Below are 26,701 nucleotides of genomic sequence, written 5' to 3' on the forward strand. Positions count from 1 at the left end.
ATACTTATATAACGAAATACAACTGGTATAACTCATATAACTATATATATGGCGTAAGTAAGAATATCAAACAGTCCTTACAGATTTTATTCAACTACAGCCTATTTTAGCTCTTAAATATGTACAGTTCATGTACTTTAAGGAGGTGGAGTGACCTTTGGTTTCTGTGCAACCAGATAGGCAATTCTAAACGTCCCAGCAGCGTCGTCCACTTTGTTCCAATGTTCCGCCATGTATCTCTCTAAGCTAGCTCCTGGATTTTTTATTTCATCAGACGACCTCAAGTTATGCTTAAACAAGAAGTTCAACATCATCAAACATATAAACTCGTTAACCGGTCCCATATGGGTTGCCAGATCACCCAGTTTCAGACTTAAAGTGGATGTTTTGATACTGGTAAACCCATGGTTTTTAAACATCTCTGCCACGTGCTTTGTAGGATGAATGTATAGGTTGTGGTTGATGGCATCAATAGCGACATCATCGAATATATTATCCCTTTCTTTGGTACTCAAAAACTTGCTCTCAAGTGGGTCACTATTTGTCGGACGAAGGTCGGTCAATACCGCGAGCGCGTACCCCTCGGGTTCTAGGCATCTGTACATCTCTTGAACTAGGACAGACCATTTATTCCTTGAAAGAACATTCCAAAACCAGGGACAGAAAATGCAGGGAATACTCTCACTTCGGAAAGGCAGCTTCAGTTGCAAATAAACCTTGTTGTAATGGTGTCCGTTTTTCGTTTTTTCATCACAATTATCTGAAGTACTTTTAGAAGATACGGGAGACACAGGTGACCTGCTATTTTTGGGCAGGAAATACTGAGTTGGTATAGTCACGCTCTTGAAATTGCTTAGCGATCTACCAAAGAATTTTTCCAACCATATCGATTGGTAAAGTGGTTCCATTTGCATTGATGAGCTTACCGCCGACGGTGCCGGTGACGGATACTTTTCCGATTTTAATCCATCCAAGGTAACTTTCTGTGGTACTTTGAAAACCGGTTTTGGATCGACACCAGTAAAAATTTGAGCGGCATTAGTCTCCTTTTTGGTCGGTAGTTTGGCTGTATTTACATTTGACGAAGATGTGTGCCTCCTCCTGAAAAAGTTCACTATACTCGACTTTTTCTTGGCAGCCTTTTTCGGTGCAGAGTGTTGGTCAGCGAGGGACACATTTAATTCTGTAGCCTTTAAAGGCGGTTCGGCCATTGTTTGACTTACGGTGGAGGTAATATTTTCCGTATTCATAGTTTTTGAGCCCACTACTCCGTTCTCATCAAACATGTCATTGTCACCATCACTTAACTCACCTTCAAAAGTCTCCTGGTCCACCTCCTGTTGATTCAGAGGTCTGCCCATGCAATCTGTCAAGTATTCTTTAAAATTCGTCCTGTTTAACTTTATCAAGTCCTTTTCATCGGATACTAACAAGACAGGCGGGTCACTTTTCATTGACACTTCTATATCATCAGAAGCTGCGTTCCAAGGTGCAATGTTGACTTTGTAGTCGGCAATATCCAAATTTGGCTCGTCAAAAGCCAGCTGCCAACTCGTCAATTGTGCAATCGGCGTAGTCAACACCAATATGTCTATCTCCTCAATGGGGTCTTTTAGAACAGGTTTTGGTTGGGTGTGAATGTTTGTGTCTTCCTGTTGAATATATAATAGTCCATTGTCAATGTCCTGCGGGGCATTCTGCTGCTTCTGCTGCTGCTGATATGGTTGTTGCTGTTGCTCTTGAAACGTTTTCCTTGCCAATGATTTGCGCTTCAAAAGATTCTGGAGAATCTCGCTAGAGAAGAATAAAGAGTTTGTCTGAGACAACATCTTTTGCAGTTGAAGCAGCCACAAATGTACGACTGTCCCAATTTCAGAGCCATCCTCAAGAAGATAATCGCTTGCCTCCTTTGAATACATAGTTAACAGTGTATTCACCGGCTTCCCGTTCTTGGTCTGACCCTGTTGATTCAGAATCTGAGCCCTATTGAACGAGTCAACCATCAACGAGCTGAATGCCTTCAGTCGTTCTTTGGAGCACACGAGACAGTCCATAGGTTTTGACTCGTGATTGAAGGAGTAAAAAATATCCATTATGGGTAATGCAGGGTTGTATTTCACGTTGTATTGCAACTGTTTCAGTTGTCCGTCGATCTCCACTTTCACGACGTTTGAGTTTTTCAGCTTGATGAGACAGGACATTCCGTTGAGCGGCAGACGGTTCCAATTCCACGTTCTTGTGGCCATCTGTTTCTCGGCCAGTATCGCAGTGGTACCATGGACCGATTTGACCCTTGACATTGCCACCTCGTTCATCTGTTGTTGCGCCTCCCCACGTTTCTTCGCGCCCGCCGTCGGTTGGTACTGAACAGGGTTTGTCTCTAAAGCTTCTGGAACGTCTTTACTCTCCACAAACTCGTTTGCATTAGTTAAGGGCGAAAGTGACGCCGAGGACGCAGTTTGTTGTAACACCGGTTGCGGAGCGGCAAACACTTCGAATTCATGTAGCCCCTCGACGAGTCCCGGCAGATTGTTGCTATGATGATGGTTATTTTCATTTGCTGTAGGTTCAGGGAGCATCGCCACATATTTCTTCTGTCCAGTGAGGCTCTCCTGTGGGGGCGTTACCGCCGCCGCCGTTCCAGCACCACTATCTTGCACGCGAGGAAGTTTAGCGGAACTCGCTTGTTTTAGACTCTGCCGCTGTACTAAATCCTTAGTACCTTGTAAATCCACTGGCGTAGCAGAACCCACCTCTATCCTCGGCACAGCACCCATCGATTTATTCATCTTACCGTAGTCTGGCATCTCTCACTTCTATAAAACACCCTGTTCCCCTTCACGTGGGCTAATATTCCCACCTGTCAGTTATAAGAGTATTGTAGGGAATACCAAAGTTGCACTAATTGAAGTTGGGGGCAAGGGGTGATAAACTAATCAGGGTCCACGAAGACTAAATTCACCAAACACGTACTTTAACAGAACAAAACCTGCCACAATTGATTACCCACACACAAAACACACACACAGACACACACCAGCAGCACAGTACCTAACCAGTATCCAAAATCAGTGGTTTTCTACGACGGTCCAACCTCTGTGCTCTTGTAAGTTGCGAAGGTACCCCTTAGGACTGTCAACTCTGGCGTTATTCAGTTTCTTCAAAACGATCTCTCGAAGACGTCAGAAGTGATGCCGATGGGTGGGCAGACGGTTTGGACGCGTTCAAGAGGGCTCTTCGATGCGATTAACGTTCTGTTTGGGATCATCTGTCGAGCCACTGCAGTGTATTAGGCAGACTGTCGGGCGGGAGAGTGCGGTGACCAGGTGGAAATCGGTTACTGGTTGAAGAGCAGGGCACATCGCTATTGGACGGCACAGCAGAAGCAGTATACAGGTACAGATGCAAGCTAGCCCCAAGCACAAGTGTAGTGCTAGGGAGGCAGTGGCACGGCGCTGGCGGGACAGGGACTATTCTAAGCCCGGGAGGGAAGTTATCGTGATCGATTCCGAGAGTGAGAGTGACAATGAGAGTGCCGCTGAGACGGACGTGGAGCAGCCGGTCGTTGATGGGTGGTGTTTCAAGCTCCTTCGGTCCAGTATCTACGATGCTAGGGACTCGGCGCATCTTATTGGTACTGGGGACATTCTGGGCGATCCGAACCTTGAGAGCACTGTACTGTTCAGTTTCCAGTTTGAGCTGGACAGTTTGTTTGCAAGCATACACGGCGGTGTCCGCAGTGTCACTCTGGTGGCCCAGGTGGGGACCATCCAGCCTATTACAGAGAGACGGTTGGTGCCCCTGATGAACAAGACAAGGGTCGTTGAGATCAAAATGCCGCCGTACTCCTGCCACCACTCGAAACTTATTATAAACCGGTACAAGAACGGCACATGGCAATTGTTCATGCCATCGAACAACTTCACTACTGCGGAGGAGAACCTGCCTCAACAAGTTTGTTGGATAAGCCCCGTCTTGCATCAGAGAGACACGAGGAATGCCAATCAAAACAGCTTCCAAACGGGTTTACTGGTGTATCTGGACGCTTACAGGGACCGACATCTGACGAGCAACGTCAAAATGCCGTTAGAGATGGTTGATTTTGCACCGCTCGCTGGACTGGAGTTCATCTCATCTGTTCCCTCGTATAAAGACAAGAGACCCACGGGGCTTCGCTCGCTGGTTGAGAAACTGGCGTCCCATAATGCGCTTACGAGTGAGAGCCTCCTAGAAGAGGAACACATACTCTGCCAAACGTCCTCAATGATGAACTCTACGTCAAAGGCAAACCCAGGTAATATCCTTACGCATACAATGATCCCGCTCTTCACTGGGATAACCCCCTATCCGGCGGACACGAAGGGTACTGTCCCGCGTCACTCGACGGAAGAGTTACTGCAGATATACAAAAGACGGCATATCACCCCGTACCTCATCTTCCCCACGGTGGATGAGATCAGGTCAGCACCCACTGGGGAAATGTGTGCCGGATGGTTCAATTTCAACTGGGCGAGAGACTTGGCGCACTACGCAGCGCTGAGGGACACCTTCCGCGTGTTCTACAAGCAGGACCCGAACAAGGTCCGTGGCACTCCGCGGGCCACGACGCCCGCACACTCCAAGTTCTACATGAGCTCGCCCACGAATGATTTCTCCAATTTGAACTGGTGCTGCTACACATCCAGTAACCTGGGTGTCAACGCTTGGGGGACCCTAACGAGGCAACCCAGAAACTACGAGGTCGGAATCTTGATCCCGGGACCTGTCAAATGTCGTAGTTTCATCGATACAGTGTATGGTAACACCGTGAGAAACTGCGACACGACGAACGAGGTTACTGTGCCCTTCACGCTACCGCCTGTGCCCTACACGCCTGGCGACGACTGCTACAACAGGGCTTGAGAGAGCTTGCCAGTTGGGATCTTTGTACCTGAGTGGGTGTGACACCCAAACACCGGACGCCGTTGACGAAACGTTACGAGAAAAGGGTTTGACTCGAGGAACTTTGTAGTCGACGGGACACTACAGTTGGTGAGTGTCCAGTTAGCCCTAGTGCTGTCTCCAGTTTTCTATAACACAGTGTGCGTGTGATATGTCTGTTACAGCAACCAACACAGCTTCATTCAATGACACTTTCCGGGTTTCGGACAACATTGCAGTTGTGATCCCGGAGGGGAACGTGCAGGTCACGTACAGAGACCTGTCCCATATGGTTGGGCAGTTCCAGACGCTGTTCAACCACCCGGAATCGCCCCTGCACGATGTGGTGCTGAGGCAATGTGCAGTGGCTATTTCGATGCCCAACTGCCTGGAGTTTGTGACCGCCTTTCTCGGGACCACGATGGATGCGAAGATCGCGGCGCCGTTGAACCCAAACTACAAGGAGAAAGAGTTTGATTTCTACTTGAACGATTTGAAGTCTAGAGTTATCTGTGTGCCCCGCGGGACCGTTGACCAGTCGCCTCAGGCTGAGATTCTGAAGTCCGCGAAGAAGTTCAAGTGTTTCGTCGCGGAGTTGTACTTTAACCCAAAGAGGTTCACCGTGGAGTACGACCTGTACACGTACAAGGACGAGTGGAAGATCTGCATCTTTTCTTCAACGCGCCGCCCGAGGTTTGTGAACGATAATGTCACGAGGTTCCCTGGGTTTGCCCGTTCCAACGATGTCGCGATGGTTCTGCACACGAGCGGCACGACTTCGCTACCGAAGACGGTCCCATTGCTACACTTGAATATCGTCCGCAGTACATTGAACATCTCGAACACTTACAAACTGTCGTCTGCGGACAGGTCTTACATCGTGATGCCCTTGTTCCACGTCCATGGCCTGATCGGCGTTCTACTGTCGACGTTCAGGACACAGGGGTCAGTGGTGATCCCACCCAAATTCCACCCAAAGAAGTTCTGGCAGGAGTTTGTTGACTTCAAGTGTAACTGGTTCAGCTGCGTCCCCACAATCAGCATGATCATGCTGAACGTACCCAAACCGGACCCAATGCCGCATATCCGGTTCATCCGGTCCTGTTCCTCCGCGCTGGCACCATCAACTTTCCACAAACTGGAGAGTGAGTTCCAAGCGCCTGTGCTAGAGGCGTACGCGATGACGGAAGCGGCGCATCAGATGACCTCGAACAACCTCCCACCGGGGAAGCGTAAGGCGAGCACGGTGGGGCAACCACAGGGCGTCGAGGTGTTCATCCTCGACGACAAGGACAACGTGCTCCCACAAGGTGCCACTGGCGAAGTGTCGATCCGTGGCGAGAACGTGACCCCCGGGTACAAGAACAACGAGAAGGCCAACCGCGAGAACTTCACTCGGAGGGAAAACTACTTCCGCACGGGGGACCAAGGGTACTTCGACTCCGAGGGGTTTTTAGTGCTGACGGGCCGCATCAAGGAGCTGATCAACCGCGGTGGGGAGAAGATCTCGCCCATCGAGCTCGACAGCGTCATGCTTTCGCACCCTCAGGTCGAAGAGGCCGTTTCCTTCGGCGTCGCCGACGACATGTACGGCCAAGTCGTGCAAGCCGCGGTGGTGCTGAAACCGGGCGCACAGCTGAACTACCAGCAACTGTGCCAGTACATGGAGGACAAGCTCGCCAGCTTCAAGATCCCAACCAAGGTCTACTTTGTCGACAAGTTGCCCAAGACGGCCACGGGCAAGATCCAACGGCGGATCATTGCCGAGACCTTCGCCGGCCGCAAGAACAGCAAATTATAATCGCAGTATCTCATCCGTATATACCACAACCGTCAAGACCCGACCATTCAGTTAGTCGTGCGCTTATCGCCCTCTCTCTCACGTGCTCTCGAAGCCAATACATCGTGTTTCTTCGAGGAAAATAAAAGAGGGAAAGGAAGACAACATCCGGAGCATTTGCTGTCTTTTAACGGTTATTGACGGAGGAGACGGTGCTGTCTTAGTGGTAAGTAAGCAGGTACAGTTGGTAGTAATCTCTGCCTGGTTTAAGTTTTAGAAGGGGGCGTTTTATCCGTCTTTACTACGCTACAAGTTTGCCCTTTTTATATAGATATCAATTGAGAAGATGTACAAACTTCCACTGAGGAATGTGTCGAGGACTGCCCGGTTGGTGCATCCCCGGGCGCCGATTGCTGCCGCTGCTGGGTCGTGGAGTGCATTGAGGTATGCCTCCACGAAGACGATGACGGTCAGAGAGGCGCTGAACAGTGCGATCGCGGAAGAGTTGGACCGCGACGACGACGTGTTCGTCATTGGTGAGGAGGTGGCACAGTATAACGGTGCGTATAAGGTGACTAAGGGTTTGCTAGACAGGTTTGGTGAGAGGCGTGTTGTGGACACGCCGATTACCGAGTACGGGTTCACAGGGCTGGCCGTAGGTGCCGCGTTGAAGGGGTTGAAACCCATTGTTGAGTTCATGTCCTTCAACTTCTCCATGCAGGCCATTGACCACGTTGTGAACTCGGCAGCAAAGACACATTACATGTCTGGGGGAACTCAGAAGTGTCAGATGGTGTTCAGGGGCCCCAACGGGGCTGCTGTCGGTGTCGCCGCGCAACATTCGCAGGACTTCTCACCATGGTACGGGTCCATCCCGGGGCTCAAAGTGCTTGTCCCATATTCTGCAGAGGACGCTAGAGGGTTGCTGAAGGCGGCCATTAGAGACCCAAACCCAGTCGTTTTCTTGGAAAACGAGTTGCTGTACAACGAGACTTTCGAAGTCTCAGAGGAGGCATTGTCCCCAGACTTCACTTTGCCCTTCAAAGCGAAAGTGGAGAGAGAGGGGAAGGACATCTCCATCGTAACGTACACGAGAAACGTGCAGTTTTCTCTGGAGGCGGCCAAGATCCTGGAGAAGGATTACGGTGTCTCCGCGGAGGTTATCAATCTCAGATCCATTAGACCGCTAGACGTGGATGCTCTGATCAAATCTGTCAAGAAGACAAACCACTTGATTACAGTGGAGTCCACTTTCCCATCGTTTGGTGTAGGGTCCGAGATTGTCGCGCAGATAATGGAATCTGAGGCGTTCGACCACTTGGACGCCCCAGTGATGAGAGTCACCGGTGCCGACGTGCCCACCCCATACGCTAAAGAATTGGAAGACTTTGCCTTCCCAGACGCCCCAACGATCGTCAAGGCCGTCAAGAGCGTGCTCTCCATTGAGTAAGGGAGTGGCCCTTTACACAAGATACTACATCAAGGGAAGAGTAGAGAACCGCTTTAGGCTACAAATTCAGCGTCTCCTTCTCCCGCTTCTCCTACGAACATATATCCTTTTCTCTCCTTCTTCTTTTGCTAAATAAGATCTTTTTGTATGTAACCTAGACACAACTTGACCGAGGCAGTGATGGTGAAATCGACCCTGTATCGTGTATGCCACACCAAGGATTGCCCTATCCATCTGAATCCCATCGGTCGTTCAATACAGTTTTCACTATGGAAAATAAAATATTGATCTGCAAACTGCGTGAAGGCATCGACCAACGTAACAGAAGCAATCACAGTTTTACCGTCAATTGGCACGGGATTCTCGATATATATATATCACAACGACAGGAATCCACATTACCTTTGATCAACTGAGTCTGTGCGCTACTCACCTACCCTAAGCAGAACATGGAACCGAGCGCAAAACTGAAGAAGAACTCACAACTACCTAGGGCGGACCTGCCGCAGTTCTACCTTTTGGTAGCACTGTACTTTGTGCAGGGGATCCCTGTCGGACTCGCTTTTGGGGCAATACCGTTTCTCTTGAAGTCAATGGCCAAACAGACATCGTTCACATCGTTGGGTGTATTTTCGGTCGCTACGTACCCATACTCTTTGAAGATCCTTTGGTCACCCATAGTGGACTCGTGCTACAGTAGGAAGATTGGTAGAAGGAGGACATGGATCATCCCCGTACAGTTGGTCAGTGGGCTGATCTTGATCCTTCTGGGCTGGATGATCTCACACAATTACATATTCGAGGGTGTTGACAATGCATTCCATGGCCTGCCCATCGGGTTGACCAACGTTAACATCATGTCCCTAGTTTGGTACTTTGGACTTTTAGTGTTTCTATGCGCTACACAGGACATTGCGGTTGATGGATGGGCTTTGACAATCCTGTCCAAGCAAGCATTATCGTACGCATCAACAGCACAAACTGTCGGGTTGAATATAGGATACTTCTTGTCCTTTACGGTGTTCTTGTCCCTCAATTCCAACGACTTTGTCAACAAGTACTTTAGAGCAGAGCCTAAACCTTATGGATGGGTCTCTCTAGGAGGATACATGAAATTTTCTGGTATCGTATACATTCTTTTGACCATGTACGTGGTCTTGTTCACTAAAGAGCGCCCCCCCAGAGTAAGAAACCTTGCCCTTCCACAAACTACGAACCAGGGGATTGAAAAAGCTGAGCTCGAGTACCAAGATGGCGACGTTGCCACTGACGAAAAGGATACACAGGACATCGGTTACATCTATCGCTGCTTCTTAAAAGTTTTGGGGCTACCCCCCATCAGAATGTTGGTCTTCATCCATTTGATCGCTAAAGTAGCCTTCCAATGTAATGAAGGTGCGACCAACTTGAAACTGCTCGAACGTGGGTTCAAAAGAGAGGACCTTGCAGTGACGGTGTTAATAGACGTCCCCTTTGAGATCATTTTCGGTTACTACGTTGCCAAATGGAGTTCCGATGCAGATCAGTCCAGGGACGGTGCACATGGCTCAATCCTCCGGGCCAAGAGAGAGGGGGCACTTCAACGTATTAACAGATTTTTCGTGGGCGATGCGGGTGTGCTGACCCCATGGTTGTGGGGGATACTAGGGAGACTTACTGCCGCCGCAATGGGTAGCTTTGTCGTAGCACGGTTCCCAAGCGACGGGCAGATCACAACTGGGTACTTTCTGCTGGTTGTCTTCCAGCATCTATTAGGATCCTTTATGAACACCGTTCAGTTTGTTGGTATCTCTGCATTCCACACGAGGATAGCAGACCCTGTCCTTGGCGGTACATACATGACTCTACTGAACACTCTGAGCAATTTTGGCGGTACCTGGCCCAGAATCATAGTGATGTCCATGATCAACCATTTTACTCTATTCAAATGTGTTGCGGAGAATGGCGTTACTTTTGTTAGGGGCACAGGAGAACTGTGCACCACTGAGCTGATGGGCACACCGACGCTCGTGAGGGATGGATACTACGTCGTCAACACGGTGTGCGTTCTTCTTGGGATTGTCCTGTACTTCGGATTCCTCAAGAGGGAGGCTCAAGTGTTGCAGAAATTACCGGTCAGTGCATGGCGGTGTACATAGACTACATATCACTCATGTACAATTGAAGCTACAACGGCGTACCACGTCATACGGATGCTTCTTGAAGGCTGTTGCAGTTGCAGTGACTCGTGACTCACATCGAAAGAGTGAAAAAAAAGAGTGAAAAATAATAACATCGAGACCTCGAAGACGTCAGAAGCAACTGCTGTTGTTCTTGTTGTTGTTCTTGTAGATTGTTCCACAGTGTTCATTTTGCCTGTTTCTCTTGCTAGTCAATTGCAACGAGGACAACTCACCAAATGTCTAACAATAAACTGTCAGGGTTGAGAGATGCTGGGGCTTTGTTGGGAGACAAGAACAAAATTCTTGTCGCGAACAGAGGTGAAATTCCCATCAGGATTTTCAGAACTGCCCATGAACTGTCCATGAGGACGGTGGCGATATTCTCACACGAGGACAAGCTGTCGACGCACAGGTTGAAGGCAGACGAGTCCTACGCCATCGGTGAGCCACACCAGTACACTCCCGTGGGTGCATACTTGGCCATCGATGAAATTATCAATATTGCAAAGACGCATCAAGTCGATTTCATCCACCCTGGGTACGGGTTTCTCTCTGAGAACGCAGAGTTTGCGGCAAAGGTCATTGAGGCTGGGATCACTTGGATCGGACCACCCCCAGAGGTGATCGATTCCGTTGGGGATAAAGTATCCGCTAGAAACCTTGCTGCAAAGGCCAATGTCCCCACTGTCCCAGGTACACCTGGCCCCATTGAGACCGCTCAGGAGGCTGAGAAGTTTGTTGAAGAGTACGGGTACCCTGTCATCATCAAAGCCGCGTTCGGTGGTGGTGGTAGAGGTATGAGAGTCGTCAGGGAGGGTGAAGACATTGCGGACGCATTTGAACGTGCCCGGTCAGAGGCGGTCACCGCCTTTGGGAACGGTACCTGTTTTGTAGAAAGGTTCTTGAACAAGCCAAAGCATATCGAGGTACAACTTTTGGCCGATAACCACGGGAATGTCGTCCACTTGTTTGAAAGAGACTGTTCCGTGCAGAGAAGACACCAGAAAGTCGTCGAGGTGGCACCAGCGAAAACTTTGCCCCGTCATGTCAGAAACTCCATCCTTACAGATGCCGTGAAATTGGCGAAGGAAGCAGGTTACAGAAACGCGGGGACAGCAGAGTTCCTTGTCGATGACCAGGACAGGCACTACTTTATAGAGATCAATCCAAGAATCCAGGTGGAACACACTATCACGGAGGAAATTACTGGGATTGACTTGGTTGCTGCCCAAATCCAAATTGCAGCAGGTGCTACGCTAGCAGAACTGGGGCTGATGCAAGACAAAATCACCACTAGAGGGTTTGCCATCCAATGTCGTATCACGACGGAAGATCCGGCCAAGAATTTCCAGCCGGACACCGGTAGATTGGAAGTCTACAGGTCTGCCGGGGGTAACGGTGTTAGATTGGATGGTGGTAATGCTTACGCTGGTGCGGTCATCTCCCCACATTATGACTCTATGTTAGTGAAGTGCTCGTGTTCGGGTTCCACTTATGAAATAGTTCGTCGTAAGATGATCCGTGCCTTGATTGAGTTCAGAATCAGAGGTGTGAAAACGAACATACCCTTTTTATTGACACTACTAATGCATCCGGTATTCTTCGATGGTTCATACTGGACTACTTTCATCGACGATACTCCTCAATTGTTCCACATGGTTCACTCTAGAAACAGAGCTCAGAAATTGTTGCATTACTTGGCCGACTTGGCTGTCAATGGTTCTTCTATTAAGGGACAGGTTGGCTTACCAAGATTGAACAAAGTCCCAGATGTGCCACATTTGCACGATGAAAATAACAATCCAATTAACGTCCACGTCACTGCACCTCCTTCTGGGTGGAGAGACGTCTTATTGAGAGACGGTCCAGAAGCGTTTGCCAAACAGGTCAGACAGTTCAGCGGTACTTTGCTAATGGACACCACGTGGAGAGACGCTCACCAGTCTCTACTAGCCACCAGAGTCAGAACGTACGATTTGTTGGCCATTGCACAGACCACAGCGCATGCGTGGGCCGGTGCATTTGCACTCGAGTGTTGGGGTGGTGCAACTTTTGACGTCGCAATGAGATTCTTGCACGAGGACCCATGGGACAGGTTGAGGAAGTTAAGGAAATTGGTCCCCAACATCCCATTCCAGATGTTGCTCCGTGGGGCCAACGGTGTTGCGTACTCCTCTTTGCCAGACAACGCCATCGACCATTTCGTCAAGCAGGCCAAGAACAACGGTGTTGACATCTTCAGAGTCTTTGACGCCTTGAACGATCTGGACCAATTGAAGGTTGGTGTTGACGCGGTCAAGAAGGCCGGTGGTGTAGTCGAAGCTACCATCTGCTACTCCGGTGACATGACGCAACCTGGGAAGAAGTACAACTTGGATTATTATTTGGAAATTGCCGAAGCAGTTGTCCAAATGGGTACTCACATCCTAGGTATCAAGGACATGGCCGGCACTTTAAAGCCAGCGGCTGCGAAAATGCTGATCGGGTCGTTGAGAGCCAAATATCCAAACATGCCTATTCACGTCCACACTCACGATTCCGCCGGTACAGCTGTTGCCTCCAACGCCGCCTGCGCCCTAGCAGGTGCCGACGTGGTCGACGTGGCCATCAACTCCATGTCCGGTTTGACATCCCAGGCCTCCGTCAACGCACTTTTGGCCTCGCTAGATGGTCTGGTGGAAACTGGTGTCAGCGAAAAGCACGTGCGTGAGTTGGATGCATACTGGGCTGAGATGAGACTGCTATACTCTTGCTTCGGTGCAAACTTGAAGGGCCCAGATCCAGAAGTTTACCAGCACGAGATTCCAGGTGGACAATTGACCAACTTGCTGTTCCAAGCTCAACAATTAGGGTTGGGTGAACAATGGGCCGAGACGAAGAGGGCCTACAGAGAGGCCAACTACTTACTTGGTGACATTGTCAAGGTCACTCCCACTTCGAAAGTGGTTGGTGACATGGCACAATTCATGGTTTCCAACAAGTTAACTGCTGATGACGTCCGCAGATTAGCGAACCAACTGGATTTCCCTGACTCAGTCATGGATTTCTTTGAAGGTTTGATTGGCCAACCGTATGGTGGTTTTCCAGAGCCTTTGCGGTCTGACGTGCTGAAGAACAAGAGACGGAAACTGACGTGCCGTCCAGGGTTAGAGCTAGCTCCCTTCGACCTGGATGCAATCCGTGAAGATCTGAACTCGAGGTTTGGTTCCGACATCGACGAATGCGATGTTGCCTCTTACAACATGTACCCGAAAGTGTACGAGGACTTCCAAAAGACCAGAGAGTTGTACGGTGATCTGTCGGTCCTTCCAACGAAGAATTTCCTAGCTCCCGCTGCCATCGGTGAGGAGATCGAAGTCACAATCGAGCAAGGTAAGACATTGATAATCAAACTACAAGCCGTTGGTGATCTGAACAAGGAGACCGGTCTGCGCGAGGTGTACTTTGAACTAAACGGTGAGACGAGAAAGATTCGTACAGCTGACAAATCGCAGGTTGTTCAAACCGTGTCGAAACCTAAGGCTGACGGTCATGATGTGTTCCAAGTGGGCGCCCCAATGGCTGGTGTCATTGTGGAGGTGAAAGTCCACAAGGGTTCGCTAGTCAAGAAGGGCGAGGCTGTGGCAGTGTTGAGTGCAATGAAGATGGAAATGGTCATCTCTGCGCAAACGGACGGCCAAGTGAAGGAAGTGTTGATCAACGACGGTGAAAACGTTGAAGCATCCGATCTACTGGTCGTTCTAGAAGATACCAACGTCTAATATTGACCCACTACGGGCCATTCTTACTACTCCGTTGAGTCGTCTGTATTCTATAGTATATATACAGTGTGTAGCGTATAAGGAGACATACACCTCTATTATCACCAGTTTGCGCTGCCTGTGCACCCCCAGTCATCCAAATGCCACCGTGGCACAGTAGCAAACGATCAGCTCATCATTGACTTTGAACTGTCGCCAAAGATCCCCTACTTGTTGCTGCGGGCTTGGCGCAAATGAGTTGCTGATGTAGCAGAAGACCGTGTCCACTTTGACTCTCCTCTTCAAGAACAGCACCACGGCCGAGAAGTGCTGCTCAGCGCTGATCTTGCATGCTGCCGGTCGCACCGCTGAAATCGCCCCTATAGGTTGGAACCGTATTGTAATCTTTCCCCCCGGAGTTCCTTGCTTGGTGAGCTGATGATCGACCGTCTTCTGCTTCTGGGCTTCCTCTACCATAAAAGACGAACTGTTGCTGTTGCTGTTGCTGTCCGAGTCCAAGTCCAGCCCGAGCTGAGACAACCGCCGCGTGTAGTCCTCGAGCTTGTTCTTCACCCCGTCAGAAGGGTCCCTAACCTCGGACTGATCCGTCCCGCTCTCGCTCTCGGACTCAATCAACCGCTGGCTCATCCCTGCGTCGAGTGCTCTCCCACTGAAACTGACTGGGCATCGCTCCTCTCTTTGGGTGCAGTGGTTGTTATATGTTGAAGGGTTTATTATAAGAGTGAGAGATGAGACTTACGACTGCAAGAGTTGTTCTACCAGAGCGGTAGCACCTGGAGCAGCTGGCGATGGAATCGGATGGTAGTGGGCCAGTGGATCTGGATGCTGCGTTTGCAACGGGGGTCGAGGACCCTGTGTCGCTTTTGACCCTGTTGGAGTTGTCTATTGAGCAGTCGAGTGCAGGGGACAGTGGCGAGGAACAACAGGAGTTCCTGCGGAAGTTGCTGCAGCTGTTGGAGGATCATCCGAAGGTGACTGCGGTGATCAGTTGGGACTTGCCCAACCAATTGATGAAGTTTTTGGTGCCAAGGAACGTCGCGCTGCACAAGAATCTGCGGTCGATACCGATTGTCAGCCCACTGATGAGGTGTTTCCTCGTGGTGGCGGTGAGTGGGGACCCGAGGGACACGCTGCTGTGTGCCTGTACGCTCTTTGAAGGCGTGTCGGCTGATGATGAGATCAACCGGTACATTACGTGGGAAAGGGCGTCGAAGACCGCTGATGCAGCAAAGAGTAGTCAAGAGGTGAAAGCTGACGGTGACAGTGACGGAGACGATACATCCGTGTCTCTGGAGCGGTCCCCCGGGGACCTCTTTGTTGGGTTGAAATTGCACATCCTGTTTGAGCTGGTCACTGCTGCTTTGAAGCGGATTAAGACGCTATACCCGTCCAAATACCTTGGTATGACTGTCTTTGCGATAGAGAAGGCAATCACCAAGAACTCGGGTCTCTTGCAGGATCCTAGTATTATCCTGCGCCGTGGGTATTCCTTCTGCCGGAACTACGAGCCGACGGCACCGCCAAGGGAAGTTATACTGACTAACGACGCCAAGTTGACAGAGGATGAGTTGCACAGCACCATCGAGAACGAGTTGGAGTTACAAAGGAGGCTGTTGAGGAGGTTGTGTACGAGTACCGTCGGCGAAGGGTTGAAGTCTACAACGGATAGGAGCGAGGTGAAGTATTATTACAAGCTTTGCAAGAAGCGAGAGCCCCGGGCGCCCTTCTACGAGCTTCTTGTCGACGTGAAGTCCCGCCTGTACGATCTGGCGAACTCGTTCGATATCTCTTTGAAGGATGAGTTAGTGAACTGTATAGCGGAGTCGAAGAAAGTGTACGGTGCCGTGCCGCAGGTCTCTGCCGTGCGGAGCAAAGAGGCTCGGAAGCTGATCGAGAAGCAAGTCTTGAAGTTGTCCCTGTCGCATCAATTGCAACGGATGACGAAGGACTTGAGTATGCAATTGAACATGCGAGGAATTGTGGCTCTGTCGAGCATCTTCTACCTTGTCGAGGACGAGCACTTGTACCCGGAGATGCACCTGAGCGACGCGGTGTACTTGTACCTATGGTTCGTCTCCCCAGCGTTGCTATCCAAGGCTAACGAAAACCTTTCCGTGGAGGGCGCGATCCGGTACTTCATGTGGGTATCTGTGACGCAGCATTCGTGTTCGGAGTTGCGCGAGGACTTGTACCATGTGTCTGGGATTGTTCTAGCTGCCTTTTTCCGGTGTCTTCTGCTGAGGTGCTGTGCGGAGAGGTCTGCGATGTCACGGTCTCTCGGGTTTACTCTGTTGACGCGACTTCTGTGCTCGTGCCCTGAGAAGGTATCGTTTGCTTTCATAGTGGACACTTTACAGTCCTTCCCCTACATGCAAGGTAGAACTTTTCTCCTGGGTGTGTTGCGAGATATGTTCCTTACTGCGTTACCTTCTGGGAGTTTCAGTCGTGAAGACAAGAGCGAAACTGTGGTACAGGACAAATCCGTGAACCAGGACGATCTCTCTGCGAAGTTATCCCAGTTGGAAATTGGCATTGGGTGCAGTACATTCATGAATCTCACTAGAGAAAGGATGGACGTGCTGACCGATTTAATGGTTGACTCTGTGGATGCACTTTCGCAAGCTAGTGACCCTCAAATCAGTTTTGTAGAGCACTTCCCCGACTTCATCACCCCGTTACAAGGGCAATGGGACCCTTCACTGTTTGAACGGGTTATTGCGAAGCTGCGAGAGTTGACCGACCACAGGACAATCCAAGATAAACTGGATAAACTTGAATAGATGCCGGTGTATGTATGTGTTGTGTGTATATATAGCTGTTTTTACTTGCGTATCCCTCCCTTCTTCATGGTCCCATTGATCCTTTCGAAGGATGCTACCTGTCCCTTCGCAATAAGAGGGCCAAAGTACACGAAGAACCCGTCCTTCGTCGCTGCACGTTGCTCCTCCCAAAGTAATTCCGTGTCATCGATGAAGGGATCCTCCATGTCGTACTTCCCGATGAGCGATTTGCCCTTCATTGGATGCGACTTCTTCTTTGGTGGTTCGTCCGTGCTTGCCGGGGCAGTAGTGGTAGTAGTAGTGACCAGTTGTTCCCTCTTGGCTCTCTTCTCTTGTTCGAGGGCCCGCTGTGTCTCCTCTGGGGGTCGTCCAGCGGTGTCGTTCAACAGCTTTGCGACATTGACCACGACGGTCCCGTTCTCGTCGAGGTACTCGTTGCCATCGGCAGGGTACAGTGGCACGTCCAGCACGACTGCTGGCCCCTGCGAGTTGCCCGTGAGTTCCTTCGAGTGGACCGCAGCGGGTGTCACTGGTGGTGGATCCAGAAGTCTCGGGGCAGGTGGAGCTGGCGTAGCAGCAGCAGTAGCAGCAGCAGGCGTGACAGTCGACTGCGGCGCCTTCTTCTTCGACGACGACAGCGACCTGCACTTCTTCGCCTTCTGCGGTTGCTTCGCCGTCGCCTCAACGCTGCTCTGCGACCGTTCGAGGACCTCCGGCTGCTGTGCCAGCAACGACGAGATCTTGACCTGCTTCACCTGCTGCTGCTGCTGCTGCTGAGAAACAGGCGGCGACTGCGACGGCGACTGCGTCCTGTTGTGAGCGAGTTCCTCTGCGATGCTCAACGCTTTGCCCTGGTGGTCCATCCTTGTTGTTCGTGGCTTGTTGGTGTCGTTGCAGTGGTCAGTTTGACGTTAAAGACAAGTTCGTTGTTACATATACGGTACATAGTTGGCTAAAAGGGTCCTCTGTTCTTGTTACTTCGGGTGCTGATCCCCGGTGAGTGGTTCACACGACGCTTCCGCGCTCTCTTCTGGCCGTCTGCGGATCTACCTCTGTGCTGTCGATGGTCATGCGGACGAAGAGGTTGATGATGTCCGTGAGGGACACGACACCGATGAGTTTGCCCGAGCGGTACTCCTTCTCGAAGAGGTTGGGCGACGTTGCTCCTGCGGTCGCCGAGTGGATACTCCCCGGTCCCGTTGCCGTAGTGGTGCCCGCTGTCGTAGCGGTTCCGTTCTCTTGTGCTTCCCCCGCGCCTTGGAACATCAGCTGTGACGTCGCAGAGGAGAGCGAGTTCCCCGTCGTCTGCGCGCTGAGGGCTCCCTCTGGTGGTTGCACGATCCAGAGTCTGTGGGACCTAGTAGCGACCAACTTGGCCAGAGTTCTCCCCAGGGACGAAGTAGGGTACACGTGGAACACTGGGAAGGAGTCCTTCCCCGTCTCGAGTCCCCTAGAGTTGAGGATCACGGAGATGAAGTGGCGGCAAGTCTTGTGGAGGAGAGGGTACTGCGAGGTCCGAGTGACGTGCTTGACATCGGCGACGGAGATGTTCCCCAGCAGGTTATGCTGGTTGTCGATAACTGCGATCGACGAGATCCGCTCGATGTGCATCTTGTACAGTCCCATGACCAAGGGTTCCTCCCCGTTAATAGAGATGACTCTCGATTGGCGAGAGGTCGGTTGGTAGAACTCCGAGTTCAAGACACCAACTTGCAAGTCCTGCAAAGTGTAATTGAACAGACGCTCCAGCGAACGGAACTGCGCTGCGTGGTCCCACAGGTACTTGACGAGTCTTCGCTGCGAGAGGATCCCCTTAACGATAGTCATCTCGTCGTTTGTGATTGCAACGCGGTGCACCCCAGACCCCAAAATCTTCATCACGCTCGTCAAAGATTGCGATTCTCTCAACTTGTAAAACGGGTTCTTCGGGGTCAACTTAACAATCTCCCCCACGGGCACGGGCTTCCCATTCTGACAGTCCTCCGTCACCGCATGGTTGTTCACTTGAATTTTGTTCAAAACGAGAAGCAGGTACGAGTTCAAGTCGTTGTAGTCGAACGTCAGACACTCCATGTCCCCCGGGTACGCCTCCACGGGGATAGAGTTCAAATGGTTCTTCACTAGAGTGTTGAATGCTTCTTCAACGGAAACGGCCCCTGGAACGAATACAAGCTTGTTCTGCTCGATCAGAGTCACCAGCGAGACCTCCGCCCAGTGCGGGTCGCACGCAGTATCCTGCAGTGTGTCCTTCGCAGCAAGAGACATGTCGTGCAAAACTGTAGACGCCATCCTTACCCTTCTTCTTCTTGTTCTTGTTGTGGTGAGTCTCCCCAAACAGTTCGTCGTTTTGTTCAAAATGTTTTGCGCTGCTTTTATACCAGACGTTGAGAGAGGGGAGGGGGAGGGACATCGAGGGTCGTGGATGGACGTCAATTGACCGCTGTGCGCTTGTCGTAGAGCAATCCTCTGTGCTAATTGTCTTGGCTTGGTGATTTGACTTGCTCGCCTCGTTCCTTGCAGTAGTCTTTGAACTTTTTAAGTTCCTCCTGGACGTCCATTGACGCGGCCCCCCGTAGCCCGAGCCGGTCCGTCAGAGCACAAACCCAATCCATACGGACCGCGACCATCTCTGGCCCTGGGGCCTCCTCTCTCACAGCGGCACGCAACTCGTCGAGCCGATCCAAAGACTGTGCCAGAGGAAGCTCCCCCAAATGCCGCACAAGCTCGTCGCGGACCAGGGCAGCGTACCTCGGTGCGACGCCGTTGGAGGACACTAGCAACTGCATGGATCCCAATTGACCCTCCCCCTTGCCAGTGGGGCAGCCACTCGTGTCCGCTCCAAAATAGAAGTCGCACAGAGCGGGCACGTCAGCGACGTTCACGGACTGTTGCGCTCCAAACACTCTCTTCGCATCCCTGTACACCTTCTCACTGTCGCTCTCGCTCTTGCTCTGCCCCTTAGCATCGTCCGAGTGGTTGGCGGCTCCACTGGGGAGACACACGAGGATCAGCCGCCAGTAAGGCTCCAAATTCAAGTGTGACTCGCGGTACCTCTCGCGCACAAGCCTCACTTGCTGAGGACACTGCAAGGCGGTCTGTTCCACAGCGGCAGTGAAATGGTCCGCCACCAGAGTGACGCGGGCCCCCGTTGGAACAAGCTTCTCGAGTCGCTGTTGCGCGACGACACCGCCGCCAACGACGAGAACTGGGTGGCCCTGCATCCGGTGCGCCAGCAGCACGCTGGGCGGTCTCTCAACACTCTGTGGATCCATCTGTTGGTCTTGTTCTTGCTTGTTGCTCTTGTTGTTGTTGTTGATGATGATGATGATGTCGAAGTTTTAAATCGAATCGAACTCTTCAACTGTCAGTACTATAACAACTATAAACGGTGCAGCTGGTGGCATCGCTGGGTCAATTGAGGCATGGACAGACACACGAAGAGATTGTACAGACAGCGTGGGTCGAACCTGCGGCGGCTGGTCGATATGGACAGCGTCGTGGTGATCAGGACGCCGCGGAGGCAGTCGCCGCCTGCGATGCAGTTCGACACGCCGGAGCAAGACGAGGCGGCCCTGGATTTGGGCGGCAAGTTGGACCTAGGCGAGGAGGGGGAGCTGTCCCTCGTGGCAGATGCCCCTCCGCCGGTTCCGACGCGAAGATTCGAGTTTGCGAAGGTCGATGCTCGGGACATGCCCGTGTCAAGAGTCTCAGCGGTGTCCATCTCCGTCGTGGAGCGACTTCTCGAGCAGTTCGTGCAGCAGCATCTCGTCGCGAAAGCCAAAGCGGATTTCCACACGGGGGGGCAGCCACAGGCGCAGGCGCCAGGGGCTACTCGCACGAGGAAGATGATGTACAAACTGGACTACAAGACTTTCCAGAAGATCTGGTTCCACGGTATCGAGCGAGACATCAACGACCTCAGAGATATCGGGTTAGCCAACAATGAGCTGTTCTACCAGTGGCAAACTCTGCAAAGACGTCGAAGGAAACTCAGTGCTCAACTTGTAGCGCTCAGAGGAGAAGTGGACGCAGCGGAGCAGTCGCACGAATGGTTCGACCGCTCAGAGGAGAACTCCAGGCTGCAACGCACTTTGCAACTTAACGAATCTCTGCACAAACTGGATGCGGCACTCACTACTACAAAACCCAAGGCCACACAACACCAGACGCCACCACACGAACCGGGGGTCAAAGTCCAAGAACTGTGCAGACTACTTGACCCGTACAACGGTCTCCTCGCAAAGGTACAGCGAGCCAACAACAACAACCACATCGATCGCGAACCTTGAAAGCAATCAGGGAAAGCATATATACCATTCTATAAACTGTTCAATCCAAACAAGAACCCGATCTCGCGGGCACCAAGCTTGTTCACCTCCTTCATCTTATCCGCGCTCATCGCAGCATCGACCATCTCCCGCTTGCGCTTCTGCAATTCGGAAATCCGGTCCTCAACGGAGTTCTTTACGAACAGACGGTACACGGTGACCTCGCGCGTTTGACTGATACGGTAGCACCGGTCCTGCGCTTGCTCCTCGACGTACGGGTTCCAGAAGGGGTCCACTATAATGACGTGGTTTGCGCACGTTAACGTCAACCCAGAATTCCCAGCCTTCATCGAGATCAAAAGAATCCGTGTCTCCGCCTCTCGGTAAAACTTACTGATCACTTCAGACCGTTGGTCTGCACGCATTGACCCAACGTACTTCAAGTACCGTACACCAAGTTGTTCCCGAAGAAAGTACTCAAACAACTCGAAGAAGGACGTGAATTGAGAGAACACAAGTATTTTCTCGGTGCTGGACTCGGCAAACACTTTCTTGATCACGTTGATACACTGTTGCATCTTCGTAGACATCTGTAACTTCGAAAAATCGACTTGGTAGTTGCTCTTGTGAGTCCGCTGGTTCTCCCTCTCCCGATTGTACTCGTCCTCTAAATCAGCCCTAGTGAACTCCTGGTTCACCACTTGGTCATAGAGACGGTACGTAACAATATCCGTCTCACACGTTAACGAACGACAATCAGTGCAGGGGACGTACAGTTCACCCTTGGGACCCCGGCGGGCGGTTGCAGCCTCCGCTCTTTCCTCGACGTAGGGCTCAATGCATGCGTCACACAGTAAGTGGCCACAACCAGTTAGTACACTCGTGTTCTCCAACTCCAGTTGTTCGGAACACCAAATACAGTTCATACCGCTCAGCGAGACCTCCACAAGATCTCTCGCCCCGCGAGACATCCGCTGGATTGCCTTGTATAGACTGACCCAGGACTCTAGGGACTTACCGTTGGCAACTTTCGTAGAGGCACTCTTCCGCTCACCAATAACAACAAGCTCAGAATGGCAACACGCTTGCCGCAACCGCAACAGAAGAGTCAACATTGACGAGTAATTTCCACGCACTTTCCGTTTCATCAGCTGAGCTGCTAGTTTCTTGTTCTTTGCCTCCAAAGCACTGTAAAACTCCAATTCATCGCCGACAAGCCGGTCACTCTCCACTTTCACTGTCTTGCTGGGCAACTCCAAAATCGGATGCCCGTCTATCTTATCGTCTTTAGTTCTCCTCAGCATGATCGCTCGCAAAAGAACTTGCACTTTCCTGATTGCTCTCGCCCGATCTTGATTATCGTACATCGACCCCTTCTTGTTTGAGAAAGCGTTCCCAATATCGCTTTTGAACCTTTCCTCCTTGTTGTAAGGCGATATCCTTAGGAACCTAATCAAAGAATACAGTTCCCCCATGTTGTTTTGGATTGGTGTACCGGATAGAATCCACCTGTACTTGCTCTGCACAGCACAGCAAGCCTTAGCCGCCTGAGTGTTTTTGTTCTTGATATTCTGACCCTCATCCAAAATGACTCTGTAAAATTTGGAGTCGTCCGTAAAGAAAGGCGAGAAATACTCGTGTTGAGTCTTCAATGAGTTCAATGCCTCAAGGTCCGGAATCGCAGGTAGCTGCTTCTTATCCGTATCTCTTAACCTCTGGGGCCAATGTTTCTTAAACTCATTCGCCAACGTCTGGTAAGAGATCAAAACAGCATCAAACTTCGCCAACTCCTTCCAGCGCTTCACCTTCACGCTCGAAGATCCGAATATGGACGAGGTAAATCCAGCACTTTCCTTCATCTTGGTTCGGATTTCACCTCTCCACACATGCAAAACGGCTACAGGTGCTACAATCAATGTAGTCTTCTTCTTGGGATTCTCAGAGCGGTGGTCCAACAACAGTGCGAGCGCTTGAACCGTTTTACCAAGACCCATGTCATCCGCCAACAACCCGCCTCTAAACTTTTTGATCTTCTCCTGGTCAATCAGCCATTTTAATCCAATCTTCTGATGCTTTAACAGGTTCACAGTCATATCTTCAGGGGTCGGTAATTCACCCTCAGCTGTGTGCTCGTGTTCCTTCAAACTGCTCAACAGTTCACGGATCGATTTCTGATCCTCTGTATCGTAAATATTAGCCACACGCTGCTCCATGGGAGGCGGTGGCATTTGTATGGAAGAATTCGGATGGTCCAATGGGTTCACATTACTTCCAATAAAGCTGTTACGGGACTGGTTGATAAACGTATGTGACTGCTGATTCTCCTGTGGCATATATTTGGCTTGGAAATTTGATAAGTCAACGGCGTTTATCGGTATCTTGTACGATACTAAAACATCGTACACTTTTTGCATTTTGAGGCCCTGGTTTATCAGGTTCACCACGTTCACACCAAACTGGTAGATATGCGGTAACATGGGCGGTTGCCCCATATCCACGGAACTTCTTAACCGAAGCAACTCGTTCAAAGAATCAATAATCATCTGTTTATTGGAATGGTCCCGTTGTGATTTCAGTACTAGTTGCTTCGCAATTTCAATACTTTTAAGATATTCTTTCCTTCTACTCACGGGCAAAATGTTTGTGTTTACGTAGTCCAGTCCCAGATCCTCCAACGTTTCGAATACTATTGGCATTTTGACCCCATTGGCGAATAAGAGCTGCACAGAATCTCTCAAAGATAGTAAATGAGGTCCTGGTGTCCTGTAACCCAAAAAGAAGTTGGAATAAAATCTCTCGAGTGCATTCAGATGAGTCACCAACAGCTTCTTCGTCTGGGCCGTACGCGTCTCATTAGCATTCAACAACTCTATTGCCTTTGAAATTGACCTTCGGAAGAGATCTTCTCTGACCTCAGCAGAAGAGGAGCCCCGACCATTTGGACGGCCTGCCTCCTGGTGCTGTGGATTTTGAATACGAAGCGCATTCTCAGGGGTACCATTTCTGTGTAAGTCCAACTCATTTAGTTGTTTTTGGATCTTTTCAATCAAGGACCGATGTTTGTCTTCACTTAAAGTACCTTCTCGCAACATGTTGTTTAAGGTTTCTTTTTCTTTCAGTAATTCTTTCCGACGTTCGACGGTCTCTGTAGTTTGCTTATTCATCTGTGCAAGGGCAAGATCATTCTGCGCCAGCGTCAAGACTTTCTTCTTTTCTTGTTGCAGTACCGAAAGTTTAGTAGAGGTCAATATCGATTCTTTTATACATGACTTCAATTTCAGCTCTGTGTTATCTCGTCTTTGTTTCTGTCTTTCCCAATTTGCAATCGCATCCGCAAGCAAAATCTCTATCGTTTTAGAGTTTGAGTTGGTATTCAAGCTCATTTTTTTCTCCAACAGTTGAACTTTTGCATGGGCATCTTTTACGGCCTGCTGCCTTTTCTTCAATTTTCTTTCGAGAACCAACTTGCTTGATGTTTCTCGGTTTGATATTAAAGTAAGCTCACGCTCTTTGGTTGTATACTCGGCCTTCACATTATCGAAATCCTGATTGGCCTTCTTTGCCATCATTTCTATCCTTTCTCTGTTGGTGTTCGCAGTCAATGAAGTATCAGCTGGTGGAGGTTCATTACGTACTGAACCATTCTCCGTATCAGAAAGAATGATAATATCATTCTCTGCGTCTGTCCTATCATAGGTATCAGGTTTGAAACTTTTGATAACTTCATTATGCGATCTTTTCACGTCCTGAGTTTCATCTCCGTTTTTTGGCTCAATTTCTTCATGTTTCCTCTTGTATCCATTCACACGCTGTTCCTCTTCTTCGCTGTTCATGGGTTGCGGTTCTGTAGTTGGGCTCATCACAACCTCTTCCGAACCGCTATCCAAAATCAGAATTTCACGTTCATCTCTTTCTTCACTTTTGCCTCTAAATATGGGAAACTTTAGTTGAGATGCTTCCTTATCATGTGTCGAATGTGGTAAAGCGGCGCTTATTTCTCCATTTTGCTCTTGTTTCACCTCCAATGCACCATCTTGTTTAGAAGTTGTTTGTTCTTGGTGTCTATGTTGTTCAATTTTTGGTGTAGTGTTTATCGCCTGCTCGGATTCAGACTTATGTAAAACAGATGGTAAAACCGTTTGTGTATGCTTATCCATCTGGGCGTCATTGGGATTAGCTGAAATGTCGGGGTCGGAAACAGATTCTTTTTCTGTATCTTTGTCCACCAAATCGGGAGAATGCAGTTCGTTCTTACCTTGGATAGCAGAAAGATCCTTTGATTCTGCAGATATTCCTGAATCGTCCCTGATGAGCTTATCTCTCACTGGTTTGGGTAGTGTGTCGTTCAACCCATCATCTCGTTCAGAACCGATATTCTTATCATAGCTTGAATTGGTTTCATGAAGGCCCTTTTCGTTTGCAGATGAAGAACTTGCATTCTTTAAAGCGCCAGCCCGACTTTTCGTTTTATCATACAAGCCAAGAAGTCTAGGCCAGTGTTTCGCTGCTTGTTGGTGCATAATAGTTTGTTTTTTAGTACGATTTCCCATCATATCTTTCAGCTCTTGTGATATATCTTTAGAGTCATCTATCTTTTCTCGCTCTTGGGATGTCTCTGATGATTTCAAGTTGTAAGGTATATGGGTACTTGTCGGCTCTTCCTTTTTCGTAGGTTCTTTTTCAGAAATGTGCTCAGTCCCGGTTGAGTTCGTTGGAAAAGTGGATACATTTGGTTGATCATTCCCAAAGGGAAACTTAGACGGGTCCAAATAATTTTTTGAAAGATCATTTGTCTTCTCCAGATGCTTGCCCAGCTTTCGTTCTTCAATCTCTGTCGACTCCTTCACATTGCTTAATTTCCAGTCTTCAACACTTTCCCTCGAAATGAATGGCGACGGAAGTGAAGATTTCAATTCTGCTGACAAACGTTCCGTAGTCAACGGGAGCAACTCACGATCATCACCATGTACAATATTTCTATTACCAAGCGGAGACTTCTCCACCAGTGGACCACGCTCATCCTTTATAGAGTTGTATTTCAAACCTGCTCCTGTTCCCTCTTCTAAGTTATCCCCACCATCGGGTTCTGAAATGTGCGCTTTCGGATCGTTTTCATTACTAGTATCCAATATTGCTGGATTTCTTCGCAGAAGATCAATGAGCGGTGTCGCGTTACTGTCTGATTTCACAGGACTAGACACATTGTTCAAATATTGCAACTTCTTCAACACCTCCAACTTATCCCTATTATCATGACTGCTGAAACTCAACTCCGCGTCAGAGTCCAAACTACCATCGGACGGATTCGCGTCATCTCCCTTTCCTGCGATCTTTTTTGAGCCCTTGGTTTTACCGAGTGATGCACTATCGCTTGTATCAGAGTAAGACAGCGAGTAAAACTGCTCCTCTTCCAACGCGTCATTCTCGTTCTCATTGCTGTGGTCCGACTGATCCCATGTCAAATCTATTGTCGGAACTTCTGTGGTACTCATATCTTTTGGGGAGAAAGTAACAAAGGAAAGAAGTACGTGAGTAGGTCGGTAGGACTTCCCCTGTAATTCCAAGCTGGAGAGAGGTCAA

The 26,701-nt window shown here is 49.9% G+C and overlaps 13 protein-coding genes across 13 annotated transcripts; 7 read left to right on the plus strand and 6 right to left on the minus strand.

Annotated features, from left to right (window-relative positions):
- Nucleotides 1-137: 137 nt before the first annotated feature.
- KNAG0M00760 (uncharacterized protein) lies at nt 138-2,807 on the minus strand (the record flags this gene model as incomplete). The annotated part of the gene is made up of 1 exon (XM_022610926.1): nt 138-2,807. One exon carries the CDS (start codon nt 2,805-2,807, stop codon nt 138-140), a length of 2,670 nt encoding a protein of 889 aa, XP_022467173.1.
- Nucleotides 2,808-3,402: 595 nt separating this feature from the next.
- Nucleotides 3,403-4,902, plus strand: TDP1 (tyrosyl-DNA phosphodiesterase 1; the record flags this gene model as incomplete). Its single annotated transcript, XM_022610927.1, has 1 exon — nt 3,403-4,902. The coding sequence occupies one exon, from the start codon at nt 3,403-3,405 to the stop codon at nt 4,900-4,902; it is 1,500 nt and encodes a 499-aa protein (XP_022467174.1).
- Nucleotides 4,903-5,092: 190 nt separating this feature from the next.
- On the plus strand, nt 5,093-6,721 carry PCS60 (Pcs60p; the record flags this gene model as incomplete). The annotated part of the gene is made up of 1 exon (XM_022610928.1): nt 5,093-6,721. The coding sequence occupies one exon, from the start codon at nt 5,093-5,095 to the stop codon at nt 6,719-6,721; it is 1,629 nt and encodes a 542-aa protein (XP_022467175.1).
- Nucleotides 6,722-7,046: 325 nt separating this feature from the next.
- Nucleotides 7,047-8,150, plus strand: PDB1 (pyruvate dehydrogenase (acetyl-transferring) subunit E1 beta; the record flags this gene model as incomplete). The annotated part of the gene is made up of 1 exon (XM_022610929.1): nt 7,047-8,150. One exon carries the CDS (start codon nt 7,047-7,049, stop codon nt 8,148-8,150), a length of 1,104 nt encoding a protein of 367 aa, XP_022467176.1.
- Nucleotides 8,151-8,599: 449 nt separating this feature from the next.
- On the plus strand, nt 8,600-10,288 carry KNAG0M00800 (uncharacterized protein; the record flags this gene model as incomplete). The annotated part of the gene is made up of 1 exon (XM_022610931.1): nt 8,600-10,288. The coding sequence occupies one exon, from the start codon at nt 8,600-8,602 to the stop codon at nt 10,286-10,288; it is 1,689 nt and encodes a 562-aa protein (XP_022467177.1).
- A 260-nt stretch (nt 10,289-10,548) lies between these two features.
- Nucleotides 10,549-14,073, plus strand: PYC2 (pyruvate carboxylase 2; the record flags this gene model as incomplete). Its single annotated transcript, XM_022610932.1, has 1 exon — nt 10,549-14,073. The coding sequence occupies one exon, from the start codon at nt 10,549-10,551 to the stop codon at nt 14,071-14,073; it is 3,525 nt and encodes a 1,174-aa protein (XP_022467178.1).
- Nucleotides 14,074-14,205: 132 nt separating this feature from the next.
- On the minus strand, nt 14,206-14,700 carry ATG12 (Atg12p; the record flags this gene model as incomplete). Its single annotated transcript, XM_022610933.1, has 1 exon — nt 14,206-14,700. One exon carries the CDS (start codon nt 14,698-14,700, stop codon nt 14,206-14,208), a length of 495 nt encoding a protein of 164 aa, XP_022467179.1.
- A 161-nt stretch (nt 14,701-14,861) lies between these two features.
- YBP1 (Ybp1p) lies at nt 14,862-16,853 on the plus strand (the record flags this gene model as incomplete). The annotated part of the gene is made up of 1 exon (XM_022610934.1): nt 14,862-16,853. The coding sequence occupies one exon, from the start codon at nt 14,862-14,864 to the stop codon at nt 16,851-16,853; it is 1,992 nt and encodes a 663-aa protein (XP_022467180.1).
- Nucleotides 16,854-16,894: 41 nt separating this feature from the next.
- On the minus strand, nt 16,895-17,716 carry HPC2 (Hpc2p; the record flags this gene model as incomplete). Its single annotated transcript, XM_022610935.1, has 1 exon — nt 16,895-17,716. The coding sequence occupies one exon, from the start codon at nt 17,714-17,716 to the stop codon at nt 16,895-16,897; it is 822 nt and encodes a 273-aa protein (XP_022467181.1).
- Nucleotides 17,717-17,858: 142 nt separating this feature from the next.
- SDS24 (Sds24p) lies at nt 17,859-19,142 on the minus strand (the record flags this gene model as incomplete). The annotated part of the gene is made up of 1 exon (XM_022610936.1): nt 17,859-19,142. One exon carries the CDS (start codon nt 19,140-19,142, stop codon nt 17,859-17,861), a length of 1,284 nt encoding a protein of 427 aa, XP_022467182.1.
- Nucleotides 19,143-19,324: 182 nt separating this feature from the next.
- MET8 (bifunctional precorrin-2 dehydrogenase/sirohydrochlorin ferrochelatase MET8) lies at nt 19,325-20,125 on the minus strand (the record flags this gene model as incomplete). Its single annotated transcript, XM_022610937.1, has 1 exon — nt 19,325-20,125. One exon carries the CDS (start codon nt 20,123-20,125, stop codon nt 19,325-19,327), a length of 801 nt encoding a protein of 266 aa, XP_022467183.1.
- Nucleotides 20,126-20,275: 150 nt separating this feature from the next.
- On the plus strand, nt 20,276-21,142 carry AME1 (Ame1p; the record flags this gene model as incomplete). The annotated part of the gene is made up of 1 exon (XM_022610938.1): nt 20,276-21,142. The coding sequence occupies one exon, from the start codon at nt 20,276-20,278 to the stop codon at nt 21,140-21,142; it is 867 nt and encodes a 288-aa protein (XP_022467184.1).
- A 29-nt stretch (nt 21,143-21,171) lies between these two features.
- ULS1 (translocase ULS1) lies at nt 21,172-26,613 on the minus strand (the record flags this gene model as incomplete). Its single annotated transcript, XM_022610939.1, has 1 exon — nt 21,172-26,613. The coding sequence occupies one exon, from the start codon at nt 26,611-26,613 to the stop codon at nt 21,172-21,174; it is 5,442 nt and encodes a 1,813-aa protein (XP_022467185.1).
- Nucleotides 26,614-26,701: the final 88 nt, after the last annotated feature.

The sequence above is a fragment of the Huiozyma naganishii genome, chromosome 13, assembly GCF_000348985.1.
Source record: "Huiozyma naganishii CBS 8797 chromosome 13, complete genome".
In the NCBI taxonomy this organism is placed as follows: Eukaryota; Fungi; Ascomycota; class Saccharomycetes; order Saccharomycetales; family Saccharomycetaceae; genus Huiozyma; species Huiozyma naganishii.